The sequence below is a fragment of the Sitodiplosis mosellana genome, unplaced genomic scaffold, assembly GCF_009176505.1.
Source record: "Sitodiplosis mosellana isolate CC-2019 unplaced genomic scaffold, AAFC_SMos_1.0 Smas_scaffold_6170, whole genome shotgun sequence".
In the NCBI taxonomy this organism is placed as follows: Eukaryota; Metazoa; Arthropoda; class Insecta; order Diptera; family Cecidomyiidae; genus Sitodiplosis; species Sitodiplosis mosellana.
This window is the reverse complement of record NW_022601411.1, coordinates 3667001-3687681: the sequence shown is the minus strand read 5'-3', so window position 1 is coordinate 3687681 and position 20681 is coordinate 3667001. Positions and strand designations below refer to the sequence as shown.

At 34.6% G+C, this 20681-nt stretch overlaps 4 protein-coding genes across 5 annotated transcripts; 2 read left to right on the top strand and 2 right to left on the bottom strand.

Moving 5' to 3' along the window:
• Positions 1-1067: 1067 nt before the first annotated feature.
• LOC129576017 (kelch-like protein diablo) lies at positions 1068-5530 on the bottom strand. The gene is made up of 7 exons (XM_055460380.1): positions 4992-5530; positions 4552-4632; positions 2648-3952; positions 2459-2580; positions 1981-2170; positions 1480-1667; positions 1068-1409 (listed from the first exon to the last, which is right to left on the bottom strand). The coding sequence occupies exons 3-7, from the start codon at positions 3890-3892 to the stop codon at positions 1385-1387; spliced, it is 1770 nt and encodes a 589-aa protein (XP_055316355.1). The 5' UTR covers positions 3893-3952; positions 4552-4632; positions 4992-5530; the 3' UTR covers positions 1068-1384.
• Positions 5531-5948: 418 nt separating this feature from the next.
• On the top strand, positions 5949-7503 carry LOC129576023 (ubiquitin-like-conjugating enzyme ATG3). Of its 2 annotated transcripts, none has more exons than XM_055460399.1 (4): positions 5949-6097; positions 6188-6267; positions 6351-6809; positions 6900-7503. In XM_055460399.1, exons 2-4 carry the CDS (start codon positions 6196-6198, stop codon positions 7341-7343), a joined length of 975 nt encoding a protein of 324 aa, XP_055316374.1. In that variant the 5' UTR covers positions 5949-6097; positions 6188-6195; the 3' UTR covers positions 7344-7503. The 2 variants fall into 2 exon arrangements, with proteins under 2 accessions (XP_055316374.1, XP_055316375.1); XM_055460400.1 differs by having other exon boundaries at positions 6176-6267.
• A 4522-nt stretch (positions 7504-12025) lies between these two features.
• LOC129576022 (transcription factor GAGA-like) lies at positions 12026-17516 on the top strand. Its single transcript, XM_055460398.1, has 7 exons — positions 12026-13820; positions 14335-14589; positions 14681-14855; positions 14981-15082; positions 15167-15304; positions 15404-15711; positions 15803-17516. Exons 1-7 carry the CDS (start codon positions 13629-13631, stop codon positions 15866-15868), a joined length of 1236 nt encoding a protein of 411 aa, XP_055316373.1. The 5' UTR covers positions 12026-13628; the 3' UTR covers positions 15869-17516.
• LOC129576024 (uncharacterized) lies at positions 17502-20592 on the bottom strand. Its single transcript, XM_055460401.1, has 4 exons — positions 18510-20592; positions 18303-18439; positions 17843-18220; positions 17502-17763 (listed from the first exon to the last, which is right to left on the bottom strand). The coding sequence occupies exons 1-4, from the start codon at positions 18592-18594 to the stop codon at positions 17578-17580; spliced, it is 786 nt and encodes a 261-aa protein (XP_055316376.1). The 5' UTR covers positions 18595-20592; the 3' UTR covers positions 17502-17577.
• Positions 20593-20681: the final 89 nt, after the last annotated feature.

The window sequence follows — 20681 nt, the reverse complement described above, 5'->3', positions numbered from 1 at the left end:
TCAATGACCAACAGCAAGCCACGATTAATCGACATCAAGCCATGATTACCCAGCTAGAGCAAGATGTTTTGCATCTGCAACAGGTTAATGCCTTGAACAAACAACAATGCCCGTATTGCCGTAATGCCACTGATGCACTTTTTTCGGCATTCAAATGTTGTGGGTCAGTTGATTCGTTATATTTTTTGAGTTTCCAATTTCATCCAAGATTATTTTTTATTTTCAAGTACTACGTGGTGTACTCAAATGTGAATTTTGAAAAAAGATGATAATTACGACGATGACATTGAAAGTGTCAGAGGTAAAAAGTGATTTGAGACCATTTTTTTCATTTTGTGATTGTTTTTTGTTTGTTTTTCTTCTTGCAGACAAACTAAAAGAAAATCTTATGCGGTTCAGCTGGTAACGATGAAAAATGGGAGAAAAGTTCCGGTGAAATATGAGCTCATATGATTCTGATGTATGTAAAACAAAAATAAGTCAGAATAAGCTAATTTGTTTCGATTTTTTGATATTTTCACCGATTTTTTGTTTTAAAAAATTGCAATTTTTGTGGACATTCTTTCTGGTGTATTTTTTATGGATTTTTTCAACAAAAATACTAATTTCCTTCTTTTCGTTTTGTTCCATTGCAGCGAGCTTGTTTGAGCTCATTTTGACGGCCAATTACTTGGGATTTGCCCGCCAGAAGGAAGTCGTTTCATTCATTCAACATAAAGAAAAGTCACATTACTGTTTACCATTTTCAATTGTATTCTGGCGATCGCTTGAAAAATAAATCAATTAAGCATAATACAAACAATCAATGTCGTTGAGTATTTTCTGCCATTTTTTCAGCGTCTTTTCTTTCTTTTTGCACTTTGACTCCGAGAAAATGCTACAAGCCGAGATTGTCGTTAGAGTGTCGGAGTGTCATTTATGTATTTTTCGTCGTAAAACAACATCTCTACACAAAACACGTATATATTACAAAATATTTCGAATTTGCGTTCACGCATTCATATTTGAAATGATTGTTTTCCATATTGTTTCTTCTTTGTTTGTTGAGTATAGTAAAAAGACCATAATTTATCTATTGTGAATAGAATTTATATAAATTAATAGAATATCCAATTAAACCTAATGCATACATTAATTGTCTCTAATTGGTTCGATCGAATAAATATGCGTTCCAACAGTCAGTTTCAAAAAAAAAAGAAGAAAGAATTCCAAACCATACATTTAGAACACACTTAAGACATATGCACAAGAAGAAGCATATTCCAATGCAAATGACTGCAGTGAAATAGAATGTTTTTTTAGGGATACGATATTAGTTTTTTTGAGAAATAAAAAAACTATAGATTCGTAGCACGTTCGTTTCGATCTCACCAATGGTTTCTCCTTAAACAACAGAGTCCTTGCGTATCCTGAAATTGAAAATCGAATTTTCGAGCCATTAGGACACTCACCGACATAAACGACCAAAATGATATTTACCACATATAGTTTTCAGTCTGAGGCGCACGCATTACACCCACGCCACCGCCCAAACGGCGATAATTCATACATCCACATAAACGCCATTGATTTGTTTCTGGATCATAAACTTCAATAGTTTTGAGATAGGCTGTCCCATCAAAACCACCAACTGCATATAATTGTCCATTCACCACTGCCAAACCCACCTAAACAAAAAAAATGTTATCATTATTATTTGAAGAGAGTGTAAAATTGTAATCAGTGTTGGCGATTTTTTAAAACAAATAATTTCATTCTATTCATGAGTTTTTTTTTACTCCGCACACCAACTCTTGACCGCCCCCGCTTGAAAGCTCATATTTCAGAATGTATGGGTATTACTCTACATTTTTGATACGGATTGAATTAATTAACTGTTTTTTGGTGGGCTTTCTCCAAGGTGTGGTACCAATTTATTTAGACTCTCCACACCGTGGCAGCAACAGTGAATTACAACTACTATAGAAAAACGAAACTTACCCCACTTCTTCGGGATGTCATCGCAACAATCGGGCTCCAAGTGTTTGTGTGTGGATTGTATCGCTCAGCCGATGACAATTCCATGCAATCGTCTCTGCCACCGACAGCATAAATGTAATTATTGAATACTGCACAACCCAAATGTTTCCGACGAGTAGACATTGGACTAACAGCACACCATTTGTTTTGCCTACAATAAAAAACCACAATTGAAATTGATTCAAATGTTTCAATTACGTATTCATAATTAAAATTTAGCATTTCCAAAGAGTATCGCAAATTGATAAAATTGAAAAATGAATACTCAGACAATGTTCAGCTATTTATTTTATCCACCGTTTTATTACGGAAGTAACTTGACCATTGCTGAAGATTGCGATAAGTTAGATTGAATTCCAATATATTTTACATTTTCACAAATACTAAGAAGTATCCGAATAACATGTATTTCAAGACTATTTATACTATTTTGAATTACCTCGAGTCGTATCTTTCGACTGTATTTAACGGACATTGACCATCCGAGCCACCAATTGCGTACAAATAACCACCTAAAACAGCAACCGCTACGCCTAATCGTCGAGTTGTCATCGGTGCCACCTTGAAGATAATTATAATCAAAAATTACTTACTTGAAAATCTAATTTAATTTTGTCAAAGAAAATACCTTTGCCCATTTATTTTCTTTTGGATCATATCTTTCAACGTGATTTAAGCATTGAACACCATCCTGGCCTCCAACAGCATAAAGAAAACCATCTAAGACGGCCACACCCACACTCGTTCGGCATGAAGTAGTTGGAGCAACATCGCATGACCACTGATTTGTTTGCGGATCGTATCGTTCAATACTATTCAGATAGCTTTGGCCATCATGACCGCCAACTGCGTATAGTAAATCGTTTAAAACAGCTACACCAACGCCGCATCGTCGTTTGCTCATCGGTGAAACCATTTTCCAATCATTTGTTTGCGGATCAAATCGTTCAACTGAAGAAATTGCATCACCTGAACACCAACCACCGACTGCGAACAATACTTCACCACGTCGCGTGGGTTTCCTTGGCCTGGTTCTCGGTCCTTGCATCAACGGTCTCTCTTGCGGTAATAGAAGATAATTTTTGGCTTCGTCAACTAAATCTCGGCATGCTTCATCCGACCGGACCAACAAATCGGAACCAACCGTTCCAACGAGGAATTTCGGACTGAGCAATGGAAGTCGCACATGTTGCAGCACTTGAGATAGATGCTGTCGTCGATCTGCCACATTATATTTTAACCATGCCATCACCGCATTGAACACTTGCTCCTCTGAACGTACATTTAATTCATCACTACAAATGATATCGACTAGTTGGCCAACGGGCAGCAAAAGAAATTCCTCACTTTCGGTAACCACTTCCTGGAAATTATGTTGTGTAAATTTATCGGCAATTCGTAACAGTTCACGACATGAATGTGTATCGGCAAATGCGCGAATGCCCAAACAATTTGTCGGGTCCAGTTGACGTTTTAGAAATTCGCAACAAATATCTTGAATTTCGGCTAGTTGCAATAAACATGCGGCTGGCAATAAGGTCTGTACATTTGATTCTTCAACGATGATGTGCGACGTATAACAAAAGTCAATCAACAATTCCATTGCATTTTCGTCAATGTCACGAATGGTCACCTCGGTTTGTCGCGACTCCTCTAATTCACCGGTAAACATTGCCCGAAAATATGGACTACATGCCGATAATATAACGCGATGTGCGAAAATCTTTCGTCCACCAACATTGAGTACAACATCGCACAGTTCCCGATGCCGTCGCAATACGTTCAATTCGGTAAGTGTGACTTTTGGATGCTTTTCCGATGTGTGCGATAAACGTGCGGGCGAAGGTGGTCGTTCAATAAGTGTGTCTCCCATTCTGTTTGTTGTGGCTGCTAAACGCAGCGGGGCTGATGCCCAGCTCCACACTGTATCAATCTGATGGAAGAGAAAGAAAAGTGAGTACAAATTGTAATATTGTTATTTTATTGAAATAATTAAATATGATTTAAGTGCCCTATTTTTTCCACAATTGTCAAGTAAACTTTGGTTGCCCTTTCTACGAAACGTTGTTTTGTATTTTGAACAGAATTTCAAAGTTAATGCACTTTTTTGCTTATTAAACTATCAACTTTGTAAATTTCGATTAACCAGACGACAAAAAAATCTGGAAAAAAACCTGAATCCACTTTTGAAAAAATACCAGTTTTGATAGTATACGCGAAACAAAAACCAAATTATGAAACCATTCATCCCACCGTCGATTCATTTGTTTTTGTTGTTGTTTTTTTTTTTTTTGAGGAAAAGTAAGTCAATGTCACCTGGTGACTAACCACAAGCACCAGGTAACTATGTCGAAGCCCTCAAAAAAAATTATAATTTATTTGAAAGTTAGGTTTGGAAGCAAATGTACAAAACTACGTGTAGAAACAGCTCAATACAGCACATAAAATATGGCACAAAGAATAAAAGAAGAAATTTTGATGTTGGATAGACTCTCATTTTCACAATATATTTTTATGGCAATTGATTCGTACCTTTAAAATCTAATTAAATCGATGTTGTTCAAATGCGTTTACACTGGAATAATATGTTTGTTTGTCCCCTTGCAAATCAATCTGAAATTAGTTGAATATGATGTTATTGTTGAGAACTGACCTTTGATGAACACACATTTTTGATTTTCAATAATAGATCATAGAAAGAATTCACTTGGTCGACGAATTTTAGTTTGTCAGATCTTCAACGTTTTTGGCCAATGAAAAAAAAACTATTAAACCAAATTGTGTTGTTTTTTTCTCTCTGTTGCAATATATTATGACACAATCGAGCATTTATACGATTTCATTTACGAATTGTGAATAAGTATTTCTTTTATTGGAATATATGCAAAATCGAAATTATTTCGTTCGTCTTAATGGCAAAAAGAAGTAGATCTTCATGAAAACATTCCATAATGTTGACTATTTTGACTTACTTTTAAATGTTATCTATTGGAAACTAGCACACAAAACAAATAGCTTTGGCCATTTTTAGTACACAAACCAAATAGAATGCCTTGTTTTGAAGTTGTCCACTTCTTGAAAATATATCAATCGATTTTCATGGGTTTTTCATTCATTTTACACATATTATGGGCATTCTATTCACGTTTATCATTTACAGTTTTTTTTGCGTTCACGAAATCGATTTGATTTTGTTGAATCTCATTTCCATTTCATTTTTATACACTTTGGGCTAACAAAACGTATCAATGAATTTTTTTAGATTTTTGTCTATCTCTGTTGTGATTACTAAACAGTTTATTGAATTGTAACTGCATAATATTTCAATTATCACAATTAGAATTGTCCAGGATTGGTAATAATACATGCCAAACGGTGACGATGAATCAAAGAAAAAAATCCGTTTATTTTTCTTCACTATTATAATAATTTTACTGTGTGGAATACGTCCATGTATTTTCAATTTCTGTGCTTATTACTGCTCTTCTTTTTCATTCTCTTTTTTTCATCCATGGTAATATGGATGATGGCGCTGATATGCATTTCAATGGAGCATTAAACGAACTCAGTCCATTTTCAATTCTCCAACATCGATACATTTATAATGCACGTAATTAATTTCATCACATTGGAAGTACTATTTTAGCAACATACTTATTCAATTATTTTATTTTAAAAAATAACTCTAAATAATGCTCGTTTTTTTTCTTGTTCTGTCTATTTTTTTTTTTGCCTCAGAACGCATCCATATTGTGGACATGACGTAACCAAAAAGTACGACTCAATGTATGTGAATTATATGTATACTTGTGTTTATGTTTGTGTTTGTGTTTATCGACTGTCAAATAGTATCTTGTTTTATTTAAAATGATTCACTTGTTTGTTTGTGCGTGTGCAACTCTTTTTTTGAACGCATTAACTACAAAGAAGATATTTGGGCTGAACTACTGTCAGTGTCAGATGTAGATTTGTTATTTTTAAATTGAGAACCATAGTATTCGCATTTTGTTTTTGTCATCAACTAAAGTGGATTTTAGCTCTTATTGATAACGAGCAAATCCATTCGAAAGAGAAAAACGTATGTTTACCACCCAAAATTGGTTGAATTCAATTGTTAGAATAAAACATATTCTTCGAAAACAAATTAATTAAAAAGGATATTTCAAAGCTTGAAACATGCAGAGTGTGTTCAATTCCGTGAAAGGAACAGCATTAGGAGTGGCTGAATATTTAACGCCAGTTTTGAAGGTTTGTTTATATTCTAAAAGCAAATGGATATTGTGTTCCATTAAAAATGAATTTGAAATTAAAACAATGCTTTCCATTGCTAGGAATCGAAATTTCGTGAAACTGGAGTGCTGACGCCCGAGGAGTTTGTTGCAGCTGGTGATCATTTGGTGCATCATTGTCCAACATGGCAATGGGCAACTGGAGATGAGGCACGCATCAAAACTTATTTACCGAAAGATAAGCAGTTTTTAATCACCAGAAATGTTCCATGCTATCGACGTTGTAAGCAAATGGAATATGTTGGTGAAGAAACAATAATCGAAAATGATGGTGGTGACGAGGGATGGGTGGAAACGCACCACTATGATGCTGGAACAAACGAACTTGAGGACAAAGTGTGTGATATGACATTAGATGGTAGTAAAAATGAAGATGAAGTAGCTGGTGATATGGAGGACGAATTGAATCGTGATAACAACAATGGTGATGAAGACGACGATGAGGAAGCTGTTGATATGGAAGATTTCGAAGAAAGCGGCCAGTTGCATATGGTTGATCCGGTATTACTTATAATTTATACCTTTTGTTTATTGTTGATTGAAAATTCAGTTCATGTATATGGACATTTATATGAAATGCATGTCTTACAGGCCACAGCAATCAGTAAACCAGCGGAAAAAACGGAACAAACTACGACAACGGATTCATCAGATAAGGGTGATCAAGTGATTCATACCAGAACTTACGATTTACACATAACTTATGACAAATACTATCAAACGCCACGTCTGTGGGTAGTTGGCTATGATGAGAAACGTCAACCATTGAGTGTTGAACAAATGTACGAGGATGTTAGTCAAGATCATGCCAAAAAAACAGTTACGATGGAAACACATCCACATCTGCCCGGTCCCAATATGGCCTCCGTTCACCCCTGCAAACACGCTGATATTATGAAAAAGATTATTCAGACCGTTGAAGAGGGAGGCAAGGCTCTTGGTGTCCATATGTATTTGATAATTTTCTTGAAATTTGTACAAACGGTTATTCCAACAATAGAATATGATTTTACACAGAACTTTGCAATGTCATAAAAAATTTGACATCATCAGTTTCTATTTGATATCCGTCGCTTTCTATAGTTTTCAAAGCAATTTCAATTCTCCTTTCTTTTTTTCTGAATTTGTGTTGATGATCAAGGCATATAAATAAAGACAATTTGAATGGTGATTTTCGATATATTTTTACGAAAAACAATGCAAATTTATTCAGCCAAGAAGTGAGTTAACGAAAAATATAACAGCAACATCATTGATTTTAACTTTTATATCCCGAATGGAATTTATTGGTTGCCGAGCTGTTGGCGTAAATTGGCAATTCGCTGATTCGCATCAGCAATTCAGGCCTGCCACAGATTATTTTTTCTAAAAAAGCAGAAAAAGCTGATATTACCAGTTTGAAAAAGCTGATCAAATCAATATGGCAATAGTTTTTTTTATAGTGTTTCTAGTCGAATCATAGCTGAAATTTTATTTTCAATCTTATTTATAAATAATATTTTTGATTGGTTTTTGTTGAATTTGACTTCCAAGTTTTCAACATCTTTATTTTTTTTAAAAAGCTGAAAAAGCTGAACTGTGACAGAAATAGCTGATAATAGCTGAAGATTTTCAAAAAGCTGATAATCAGCTCAAAAGCTGACCTGTGGCAGGCCTGTAAATACCATCACAATGAAAATAATAAAAACCTGTCAAGAAATCTGTTATTTTTCAAACAAAAAATTCGCCAATTTCGCTGTAAATGTCTATTGCACGGTTGCTATTTTGTACTCGTAATTTTAGCTGCCACATCAATCGAAGCCTCAGCTCAACCGCTTTTGTTTGGTTTGTATTTGATGTTTTGACACAATAGTTAGTTACATTTGAACGATGTGAGTGTCTCGGGATTTGGCCTGATCCCAGTACTTGCCCCGTGATGAAATTCCATACAAAACATGAGTGCGACTTGTAAAGATGCTCATAGGAAAGGAAAAGCTGGGAATCAGACCAAATCCTGAGAACCCATGGATCAGCCCAAATCCATTGGATTTGAACTTTGGGCCATCGAACCAGCCGGGTGTCTACACTCCCTCTACGGAGTGACACCACGGTCCATTTTGCCAATTTTCCCAGCCGTTTTCGAGATATTTCAATGTGTAAATATTTATTGGTTTTAATTTACCACTGGTGAGTTTGGATAAATTAGCAAAAAAGTGTATTAAAGTTCGAAATATTCCATCATTCTAAGATATTTTCACTAGATTTCTTACAAAAATCCATCCTCCGTAAGAAGCAATGTATTTTTTGTTCAAGCTATCGAATAACGATTTTGATGGTGCTTATTCTCTACATGTTTCTTCTGTTTTTCTTTACTTTACGATTTGCTTATATTTCCGATGTTTTGCTACTTTTTTCTGCCTTTTTTTCATTTGTACTGAAAATCATCAAGTAAAACATCTTTTTCTATCTTTTCTAAAAATTATATCTAAAAAAATCTGCAAAATTTGAACTGCAAGTTTCTCAAACATATTCTTATTCCAGGAATGCAATGTAACCGAAACTGTGTGTCTAAATTCAGTGTATTAAACCGTAGAATGGCAATTGTCATCAGTTGTTATACAGTACAATTTGTGCCTATTTATATTTGTGTTTGTCACTTCGTTGACTTTCACACACACTAAATAACATTTCACTCCTGCTCTTGCCTCCAGATGACTTAAATCGACATTGTAATCCGTTTTGAAACATAATTTTTTCAGCGATTTGTAGTCTTCCACTAATCGAATCGCATCGTCCACCGAAATTTTTAGCAAAAAAATATCAATTTCTTCCAACAATGGCAGTGCTTCGATAATATCTATGGGCAATCGTTTATTTATTATTTTCCAGTTTGCGTTCGCCTCTGTCAAGTTGAATTTAGTTATAGTTGGATGATTATGTAAGAAAACCAATAAAACGTCCACCCTGAAACTAGCGAAACTTCTGAATTCAAAGGCTCTCAAATTGCTCGCTGAAATTGGCATCTTTCTTGACTCCGAGTGCGAATAATACGTGATTTTTAGTTCCTTCAAACACGGGAAATTGACAACACACTCACCGAATCTCGCAAAATCATTCTTATAAAGTTCCAAATGTTCAAGGAACTGCTTCGAAAATCGGAACTGCTATCTCTTGCTTCGAAATTAGATGTCCAAAACAGCGAAGCAATCGATACGGGTTTGGTAACGTCACTAGTCCAGTATCATTGATCCTAATCTGGACGCAAACAAAATCCCAATCGTCATGCCAAATTACTAATTTTCCCCGCCCGAAATTCCTGGTAAATGCTAACTCAGCGGCTGTCTTCAGATGCTTGTTTGTATCGACAACAGTTACGAGATCTGCGATGCTCAAATACAAGAAAATGCGCTCAAGACAATCATCGTTCACGTCCGTCAGTTTTTTTGTCGTTGCATTTGATTCATTGATGGTCTCAGGTTTTGATGGCTTCGCTTTTTGGTCACGATCCTTGTTTCGACGGCACTTTCTCAAAACAAATCTAATCATTTTTGGCGGTAGACGAGATTTAGCATCACTTTCAATTTATCTTTTTTTTTTATTACCGATTTTGATTCAAACGAAAAATCTATTGTATTTTTTTTATCAAAATTTGTTTGTTTGGTTTCACTGTTGAGAATATTGACGGAAGCAAAATGAGCATGGTGTGGTTGCAGCCACAGTTGATATGGAATTGAAAATAGAATGCTAAAAAATATATCTAAATGCAAACTATTTTGTTGATCACAAATACGAACCGGCCGGATAATACCAACAACAATCAACAGAGAAAAATGCTTAAAAAGTTGTTCATTTTTCACCGAAAAGTGACCAACTTCTGTTGCGTTTTAATCTTCTATTATATTCGGTTTTGCAAAGAATTGAAGTCGCAAAACTCAAGTAACTCAAATCTAAAATATTTCTTTTGTGTAGGGAAATTCTTCTGGCTTAAGTAATAAAACAACGTTTACAATTGAAAAGAAAATGGTTAAAAATACATAAGTAATATTTTTTACCTACATCGACTACTGAAACCTGACGGTAAAATTCCAAAAAACTTCTTTTGTTTGGCCAAAAGGAAAGAGCGGCGAATGAGACTGTTCTGAGCATCGTTTGAAGTTATCGAGTTGAGAAACTCTTTCCTGTGCTAGAGGATTGTACATGTACATACTTTCCTCCACATTTCATGTTTACGAATGTGGTTCATTCAAATTGAAATTGGACGATTCAATGAGTCCGTGGATTAAATGCAATTTCAAACTTTTTTTAACTTTATGTTTTTTTATATTCATTGAATCAAAATCGGATTGTTGCAATCACTTTCAAGTGGATTACAAATTACATGTCGGCATCAACATTGATAAAAAACCACAAAAAACCTGCCAAAATTATCAGTTTTTCCCATTTTACGGATGTTGAACAGATGTTCATCTTGAAACATGATTTTCTGAATCTACCCGTCGTGACCTTTGCAACAAGTCCAAGAACATCGAGATTGGACCATCCGTTGATGAGAACGGATGCCTGCTTTCGCCGGCTGTGATGAAAAGATGCCAATAGTGTTTTTTTATTTTTCAAATTTTTGCTTTTTTTTTTATAGAGTTTTTTGCATTCGAAAATCTAAAACAAACAGCTAACGAAAAACACTAGAGCAATATTTGATTTTAACGTTTATATTTCGAATGGAGTGCGCATAACAAGATTATTTATTAATTTTATTTCCTCGCGAATTTTCGATTTGCTGGCGTAATTCAGCTATTTCGCGCATCAGATCTTCCTCTTGTTGGTTTAGCTCTTTTACTTGTTGGTTTAGCTTGGCCACCTCCTGGGTCAACGCTATGCAGTTGGGACAATCACCTTGGAGCTGTTGATGGTGTTGTTGGATCTGTTCTGATTTTGGTACCAAAATAAGTCGAAGCTGTTCGAGCTGATTCGGCGGTAGTGGAGTCAAAGTAGGCGTATATGGTGGCGACGGTATATTTTGGCCAAATCATAATAAGGATGGAGTGAACGAGCCAAATTTGCAAGAAGAAATTCGTAATGTTTTGTTAGGGAAAAGTTTAAAATAGACTTTACGGAGTTTGTATAAGAAAACTACAATTTTCAATATGTCGTATTTATATATAAATTTTACACAATATATTATGTTTAATTGGAAATCACACCTTCCGTTGAAGTTTTACATACCATGTGCATCAACTTATTTTAACAAAGAAATAAGCAATAATGTATCTGAATTTCATTCAGCGTTGTTCGAATTAACAATCGGCTCTGGTGGTGACGAATAGAATTAACGAAAGAGTACGTCCTATGTTCTACTGATGTGTTTCTTACTGTCTGATATTTCGTCGCATTTCGTCCGCTTCCAGAAAAAATTTTAAATGCTGACACAGACAAATGATCGAAATTTACACATCAATTGTTATCAGTTGGAAAAAAATAAACGCTAATGGTGTTTTACTTTCTGTCGAATGCGTTACCTGAATATAAAACTGACTGAAAGCTAAACATATATCAGGTTCAAAGTGTTCGTATTTCTTTCCTGAGAAACGCTAACGACTATTTTTAGCCAAAAGCCGTAGAGACACTTTCAGATAAGGTGAAATGTAGAGATTGACTATACAGGACAAAACTCGCGACATTGTCCAAGATGTGGTCGAAAAAAAATCGATGGAAAATAGAAAGACTCATTATGATGCAATTCACCGGTAGCAGAAATTCTATTCATCAATTTTGATATTGAAATATATTACATTGTCTGCCCGACAAAATAAAATACATATTAGATGTCGCTATCATTGAATACAATTTCAAATGAAAATTGTTTCAATTATCAATTTGCTTCATTGAAAAATCATAGTTTCATTAGATTTTCTTTTTTATTCGGTGACAATCGAAAATTATACTTGCATTGACGATAATCAGCTCATACGAAACAAGAAAACTAGCGTGGAAATTGATGCACATTCGAAAGCCGAAAAGCGTCAAAACTCTTTCTCCGAGAGTCACAAACTCATACAAAGGCGTAGGTTGTAGTAACCAAGAATTTGTTTCATGCTTTATGGTTGTGTTTGGAGTTTTGTTTGTGTTTGTATCATGTTTGTGTGTAAGTATGTGTATTTGTGTGCTTGTATTTGTGAGTGAATGCAAACGAATGGAGAGTCATTTTTCGTACAATATTTGACATATCTTCGTCGACAATCTCTCACAAATCCCTCGCAATTCGGTTTTCTCTTTTGCGTGTATTATTATCAACGTTCAAATACATTTCGGATTCTTGAACAAAATACAAAACAAATTGATTCGGTGAAATAATCAAAGAATAGTGATAATTGTGATCGATATTATTGCCGTTGTGGAATTATTGAAATAGAAAACAGACATAAAAACCTACACAGAAATTATATTAATCCAAACGAATGTCTCGTATAATCGATAAAGAAAAAATATTTGTGCATTAAAAAGTGTAGCGATTTTTGTTTGGTTGAATTTGCAAACCAGCATAAAAACAGAAACCATGAAGAACGATCAACTAAATTAAAAGTATAAATATTGGGCGAGGGAGAGAAAAAGATTGGGAAAGAGAGGCGAGAAAGTATATCAAGCGAAAACGATTCGACAGTGCGTGAAAACACAGAATAATGTCCTCTCCAATTGGTTTTTATATATTTTTTCATGTGTGAATTGTTTAAGGAATTGCTTTTAGCGGCAATGCGATAGTGGAGTATCAAAAAAAAAAATTTCATCCGTTTCTTTAGACGAAATCAACAACAAGATAAAACAACAACAAACGTTGTCGAACAATCAGACATTTGTGAGTGTATAAGTGAGCGCGTTCGTTTTACACTGTATCGCGTTGCCCTTCGAAACGTATCTACTATGCGAGTTTGAAAAAAAAAATGGTACATGAACTCCATGCATAGGAGAAGAGAACAGTCATATACGATTCTTTTTTTATTACTCTAAAACTGTATATTGAGACTAAGAATAAACACATTCGATCGCGCAAAGTGTGTTAGAGCGCGGCCATTTTTCGAGTGTATCATGCATATGTATGTGTGAGTTTTAAAAGCGTAGACGCCAGGGAATCAAGTATTTGTACGAACAAAAATCTCTCGGAAATATTGAGAACGGAGTAGCGGAATACTCAACAAATAAAGCAAACAACAACAACAAAAACAAAAACAACAACACAGAGCATAATATATTGAGAAACATAAATAAAAAGAGTCTGCCCGGTTCGACTTAGAGAAGACAGCAACGAGAAGAAAATAATAAGAAAAATATTGCGACGAGCACGGTAATATGTCGCTCCCGATGAATTCTCTCTATAGCCTGACATGGGGCGATTACGGCACATCATTGGTGTCCGCCGTACAGCTACTTCGGTGTCACGGAGATTTGGTCGATTGCACATTAGCTGCAGGTGGTCGAAGCTTTCCGGCACACAAAATCGTTCTGTGTGCTGCCAGTCCGTTTTTGCTGGACTTATTAAAGGTAATAATTTGAGAGGTATTTCGCGTGGTAATGGTATGCATGCCTCTCTCTGAATTTTTTCATAAATTTTTCGCCATTTTTCCCATGGCACAAAATTATGGCTTCCAGTGATTTCCGAATTCGACTCAATTTTTAGCATGTCTCGCATATTACTCGAATGGATAAAAATAAATCTGTAAAAGAAATTAGATTTGTTTATTCACATTTTTAAAACTGTTATTTTCTGTTCTTGTTACTGTTTCTTTATATTTTGCCGATTCTTCATATACTCTAGTTATATGTTTGTCACTAGTGCCACAGCACGTGTGAGAGAACGAAAGAGAAGAGAGTTGGAAGACATATACTCAATATAAGAGATATAATATGAGAGAGGAACTTATAACATTCCATTTTATTTCATTTGAGATACTTGCTTGTCGCATGTTTCAGCATTTTATTTGTGTGTGTGTGCGAGTGAATACGAATGAAGTGAATTGAGTTTCATCTCATTTTCTTTTAACAATTTCTTCTATAGAATACGCCGTGTAAGCATCCAATAGTGATGTTGGCTGGAGTCAATGCCAGCGATTTGGAGGCACTATTGGAATTTGTGTATAGAGGTGAAGTGAGTGTTGATCATTCACAGTTACCATCACTGCTACAGGCTGCGCATTGCTTGAATATTCAGGGTTTGGCACCGCAAACAGTCACTAAAGACGACTACAATACGACCTCAATTCAACTTCATCCAAGTTTATTGGCTCAACATCATGTAAAAACAGTTATTGATGTAAGATAGTTTTAAAAAAATTACTAAAAAAATAATTTAGTTTGAAAATAAAAACTAGAATAAAAAAAGATGATTTGTAATCACATAATAGAACGAGGACCTAATGACGGCTATACACGATTCATCTCCACAACATCAGACAATTCAAGCCCATGTTGTTGAAGAAATCATGCCCGAGCATTTGACTGAAGTAACCGATGTTAAGGAAGTTATTAATCAATTATTGCCAACTCGCAAACGGAAACCACGGGTCAAGAAACCAACGGGTAAGCTACGCTCATTTCTCTTCAAAGTGAGCTTTAGTCTATGGAAAAATCAATAAATTTTTCTTTTATCTCTAAATGTAATTCATTGTGATTAAAATACTCGTATATCTTTTATATTTGTACAGTATCAAAAACTGAACCCCATGTTACAAACGCTGGCACGGAGAATGAAATTGAAAATTCACCACCCAAAGCCAAAAAACCAAAAGCTCCGCGCGATCCAAACAGTGAGTACCGCTTTCAGTTTTAAATTGTAGTAAAAAAGCGGAACGTGTTGTTCATGATTTTTTTAAAATCAAATTCAATCCTAGAAACAAAATCCCGATCACAATCAGAACAACCAGCCTCCTGTCCGATTTGTGGCGCAGTAATAAAACAGTCTAGAAATCTACGACGCCACTTGGAATTAAGACACTTCTCGAAGCCTGGCATTAAAAAGGAACGTAAAAGTAAGTGAACCAAATCTAATTCAGCCCCAATTTTGTATAGTAAATATTTGTGAAAAAATTTCATACAAATTCATTATTTTCTCGTTTAATCAATCTAAGGCGGTAATAGCAATGTAACGAGTATGCAAACGGTAACGGTGAAAAAGGAGCCTGAAGATATATCATCAACGTCACAACACGAGCAAGGACAACAAATTCAAATACAGCAACCTCAAACTATTGCCGTCTCAGTTGCAGGAAATCAAGCTACGCATACGATCGTCGAAACTGGATCTAATTCAAGTGCAAATCAACCACAACATATAGTGACACATCATGATAATTCGGATGGTTCAACATCATTGCAAATTGCTCAGGTTCAAAATCTACCAGCAACACATCAGCTCACATTGAGCAATCTTAATCAGGTAAATTTTAAACATCTTTCCTTTCTTCATTTCTTTTTATTCTTATTTGATTTGCAACATCTAAACGTTTATTTTCTTAAACATTTTTCAGTCGAATAAAAATCAAATCTTTTTTAAAAAGTTGATTTTCGTGAAGGGAAATAATACAAACACGTAATATTATATTCAAAATTAAGAACGACGACTCAGAACGGAAGTTTCAAACAGAAAATCACCGAAAAAAAAATGACAAAGAGACTTTTTACACTGTTAGACAAAGTCTATAAAATAGAAACAACAACAAAATCAGTATAAATGCGCAAATGGCGCGCTTTCTGTTTGCTGTATTCGACGATGGCATGGCAATACAACATGTCCTTTTCCTAGAGATAGAGAGCACTCAGCCAAATATTATGTGTATATAACATTTTATTGTAAAATTAATGTTAATTTTCCATCAGTTTGCGTAAAATTATCGATCGATGGTTTTGACATTTTTGTTTAAGAAGAAAAACAAAGAAACAAAAAAACGCATAGAAATCCTCGAACATCCGTTTACGTTTATAATTTATGCTTTAAGTTAGAAAGGAAAACAAACAAACAGAGTAATCATTACAAATAAATAAAGGAGAATAAGAAATGTGCAATTTGCAAAGCGAAGTAAAAAATAAGGGCTTCTAAAACTTACTCTCTCACCTTCTATTACATGTAATTGGTCAACATTTGAATATTCAGATGGAGTGAATTCAATCCGGCTCGTATCCAGAACTGAACCAAAAGTAGACGTTAATCAAACGTCTAGCTATTAAATATTAATTGGAAAAGAAATTTTAAACGCATTCTTGATAGATCATCTTTTGTTGCTCGACGTTGACACACACATGGAACAAACTAAAAGTTTTGAGAAATAATGACTTTTGAAAATATGAAAACAGTTTGAAAATAGTACAAATCTGTGACAATTGTACAGATTTAATATCCGATTCATATTCACGTGGTAATTTTTAATGATATCGACCAGATTATACACATATTTAGGAATATAGTGCAACAAAATCTTTTAGACTTAAATATTTCACTTAAATTAACACATGTTTTCCACCTTTTTTTCTAAATTTTGAAACAATTTGACCACCGTTTATTGAACGTTTGATTAGATGGATGATTCAGTTTAATATAATATCGCTAAAAGCTCAGTGTCATTAGAAAAAAAAAATCTCGAAAGACTTTCTTTTGTTTTTTTTATGAATGTTCCAAAAACATGTGTTGAGTAAATGAAGTATTTTAGTCATAAACGTTTATATACAATATGAATTAGGTGGTTCGAAAGGATGAACAAATAAAATGGTCAAACATAATCTATTTCTCAAATAAGCTCATCTACGAATAATTTCATATCGATTCCAGATTCACACGTTGCACACAATTAAGTTAATTTTTTCGCATTATCCATTGAAATGGTAATAAAAGTAATAATTCGAATTGCTGGAAGAAATTTGAAATAAAAAATAATCGATTGAGAGCGCATATTGGGGTTTTGTTTTTGTCATTTCAATATTAAATTAGGCAAAAAAAATAGCACTCAAATTATGATTATATAATTCTCCGAAGCTAAAAATTTGAACTTTGAAAATTCAACCAAACAATTTTTGGAACGAAGAAATTATACGATGCGTATTTTTTGAGTAGCTTTTTGTGGATCAAATCGTAACGATTTTAGATTAAGATTAAATTTGGTTTACGTTACACATAAGACTCAAATACTTTTATTGAACAGTGTAAAAAAAAATCATGAAGAAAAAATAAATACATCCATTCAAAGTAAACTCGTTATTTTAATTCTGTGTATAAATTTACCAATTTATGTTCTTTCATTGAAGATTCGAGTTAAATCATTTGATTTTTTTTATGTTTTGTAACAATAGATTTAAATGTTTCGGGCTTATCAAAAGTATCGTACCCATAAATGCTCATATTGGCTACGAAAAACGGACTGTTCAAGTCATATACAATTACATTCAATCCATGCTCCCCCACAAATGTGCTGTTAACAAATGCAATTGCGGTTGCAGACTGAAACAAGTCGAAAAAAAAACAATCTTTATAAGTGCACGGGATATATCAATATAGTGATAACTTTCACAATACTTACATCGAAAGAAAAACCAACTGATGTGATACATTTATTCTTGTCATGGAATTGAAGTTCAGCTTCCGGGAAACGATCTGAGAATGTTACGTTATGTGTTTGAAAATCAATCAGTTTGTCTCCGGCTTGACGATGTCCCAAAACGACTTTACGATTTCTGGTTTGCGTTGAGTTGTGTGCATAAACAACTGTTACTGTTTTCGGGGTGTTCTGATCACCCACAGCAGCTTTTTGTAGCCTTCCAACATCAATAAGACTTACACTTGGGCCATAAATCTTGGCAATAACATGAAAATTTGTACCATTTATTATATTTAGTTGCGCTAGTATAGTTCTTTCTTTATCCTTTTCGGTGTTTACTTCAATTACTCCTTCACTAGTCTGTTACAATGAGTATTGCACAAAACAAAAAAAAATTAAATTGAAAATGATAACAAATTATCATTATTATTGAATGACTCACCGCATTTTTTACTTCGAACTTTGCATACGTGATGTTTGGCGAAAGTTCTGATCCAATATACTTGAAAATCAGAGTATGGTTTTTCGGATGAGGTAAATTGTGTCTAAATAGCTCCTTACTCCACAACAATTTTTGACCTGAAATGTTTTCCAACAACAAACCTAATTATATTTTTATATTCGCATTGCTATTGAAATTCAGCAATACCTGCATTTTCAATTCCGTATACGTGATCATCACAATAGCAAAATGTGACGGCTATCGCGAAAATCAAACTAAATTTTAACAACATTTTTCTCAAAACTTGTAATTAATTGCTTTAATTTTCCTTAAATCAAAGCATGTATGTTATTGAAAATTGCTACTCGAACTGTTTGCTTACAATTTTGTCTCTATAACGTACAACGGAATCGCCAAACGTTCGACCGGAGCCGATAACCTTTTCCTTCAACCAAGTGATAATGTGACACATGACACATAAAAACCATAAATACAATCAAAATAGAAGCGCTTCCAGGAATCTATTGAGCAGTTTTCTTCAAACATTGATAATCATGTTTGTGTCCATATTTATCTTAAAAGCTGAAATTTGGTCTCTGTTGACAATCAGTTCAATTTTTGAATGTATGATAATGCTAACAGCAGAGCGTGTTATGAGCTGATGTCAGCAGCACTAACTGACGAGTATGCGTTGCGTTGCGTTGTTTTAACGCATTTGCAGTCCGAAATTCGTATTCCTTTGGTGAAGGGGTAACGTTCAATTGAACGGCTGAGAATATTCGTTGGACTTTTTTCGATGCGTAGTTAAATGTGGAACTTGAAAAAAGTTGTACGAAAAAACGAGACAAGTGTTGTTATAATCACGGCTTAAAAACCCTGGAAAAATTATTTTGTTTTCCCGTTTTCGCGTACCAACTTTTTCAAGAGCCATATTTCAGATAGACGTAATAAAATCCAACGAATATTCTCAGGAGTTCAATTATCGATACACATTCTATTTTTGAATTGAACGTTTCCCTTTCACTAAAGGACAGGGCCTGTCCCAGATAGGGCGCAAGTGGTGCGGTGCACCACGGCGCTGGGGCGCCGAAGGCGCGCGAGTGCTGAAATTTGTGCAAGATGGCAGAAAAATTGGAGCGCTTGAGTTTGCTTAAATTGCTTAAATTTTCCAAAAATACGTAGAAAAATTCAGGCGTCGAGAGCGCCAAAAGCATCAAAAGTATTTAATCAGCTTACATATATTGAAAGGCCACTTGTATTTAAAGCGCCTTTTTCCAATTTAAAAATATTTAACAATAAGATTTCAGTATTTATTCCAGAGATGGAGTATATGTATATCAATTCGTTGTATTTACTGTACTGGGTACAGAACGGTATATATTCATTGAAAACCTTTGCGTTAAGCAGCGCGTCCGCTGGCACTGAAGCGTTAGCGTTTATGTGTATGTATAGCTGTGTGCGTGAAGAACTTAACGCATTCATGGTTCAAAGACGTACACGCAATGCAAGTGTATGCGTTAGAGTATATGCCGATACACATTCCCATGTACGCGCGGTATACGACGAACCATCTCTGATTTATTCAACCGACTACAAAATATATTCAATTATTTTGAGCACCTTTTTCCATGTAATTCTCAGTAAACATGTGTATTCAAGCGCTATATTTTTGAAATGACAAACAAATTTAGGCTCGTGCGCCTTCGGTGCTCGCAGTAATGTATAATGTTTTCAATGAATCTAAAATGCAAATTTTCAGTATTACATAAGGCAAAAAGATATCTTGCTAATTTCGTTGGATTTTTTTTCGTGCCTTTCATATATACACGAAACAGTGTATTTCGTTACTTGTTTTAAGACAATTTTGGGTCTATTTCATTTCATCCTAAGAAAAGAGCGCCCTGGCAATTTTGCACCAGGGCGCAAAGAGCGCACGGACAGGCTCTGCTAAAGGAATACGAATTTTGCACTGCAAATGCGTTAAAACAATGCAATACATACTCGTCAGCAGCTGATATCAGCAACTGACGTTAGTTAGTGCTGCTGACATCAGCACATAACACGCTCTGGCTAACAGGCTTTAGTATAAGCAAAATTCAAAACACAATAAATAATTTGTTATTAAATTGGAAAAAACAGCTACATACATATATTCTCCGACGATTACATTATTTTTACAAATTCCGTTTTTTCCCATGCTTCTTAAATAATAATACTAATAAGATGGTTGATTACGTAAATAACAAATGTGGAAAATATGAGTTCACAGATTTTGCTCATCTCTACGCTGGTGACATTTACTACGTCGCATAACGTCAAAAAGCGCTGATTTGAATGCGTCTTCAATAAAAAGACTGTTTTCTCAAAAAATCATTAAAT

Bases quoted from the DNA above. Each gene is read 5' to 3' on its own strand.
- LOC129576017 (XM_055460380.1), bottom strand. From the start codon at position 3,892: ATGGGAGACACACTTATTGAACGACCACCTTCGCCCGCACGTTTATCG. The intron at 2,581-2,647 runs GTATTTTCTTTG...ATTATCTTCAAG, and splicing joins AAGAAAATAAATGGGCAAAG to GTGGCACCGATGACAACTCG. The intron at 2,171-2,458 runs GTAATTCAAAAT...TTTTTATTGTAG, and splicing joins GTCGAAAGATACGACTCGAG to GCAAAACAAATGGTGTGCTG.
- LOC129576023 (XM_055460399.1), top strand. From the start codon at position 6,196: ATGCAGAGTGTGTTCAATTCCGTGAAAGGAACAGCATTAGGAGTGGCT. The intron at 6,268-6,350 runs GTTTGTTTATAT...TTCCATTGCTAG, and splicing joins ATTTAACGCCAGTTTTGAAG to GAATCGAAATTTCGTGAAAC. The intron at 6,810-6,899 runs GTATTACTTATA...CATGTCTTACAG, and splicing joins AGTTGCATATGGTTGATCCG to GCCACAGCAATCAGTAAACC.
- LOC129576022 (XM_055460398.1), top strand. From the start codon at position 13,629: ATGTCGCTCCCGATGAATTCTCTCTATAGCCTGACATGGGGCGATTAC. The intron at 14,856-14,980 runs GTAAGCTACGCT...ATATTTGTACAG, and splicing joins ACGGGTCAAGAAACCAACGG to TATCAAAAACTGAACCCCAT. The intron at 15,305-15,403 runs GTAAGTGAACCA...AATCAATCTAAG, and splicing joins CATTAAAAAGGAACGTAAAA to GCGGTAATAGCAATGTAACG.
- LOC129576024 (XM_055460401.1), bottom strand. From the start codon at position 18,594: ATGTTGTTAAAATTTAGTTTGATTTTCGCGATAGCCGTCACATTTTGC. The intron at 18,221-18,302 runs GTGAGTCATTCA...TCATTGTAACAG, and splicing joins AGTTCGAAGTAAAAAATGCG to ACTAGTGAAGGAGTAATTGA. The intron at 17,764-17,842 runs GTAAGTATTGTG...GACTTGTTTCAG, and splicing joins CAGTTGGTTTTTCTTTCGAT to TCTGCAACCGCAATTGCATT.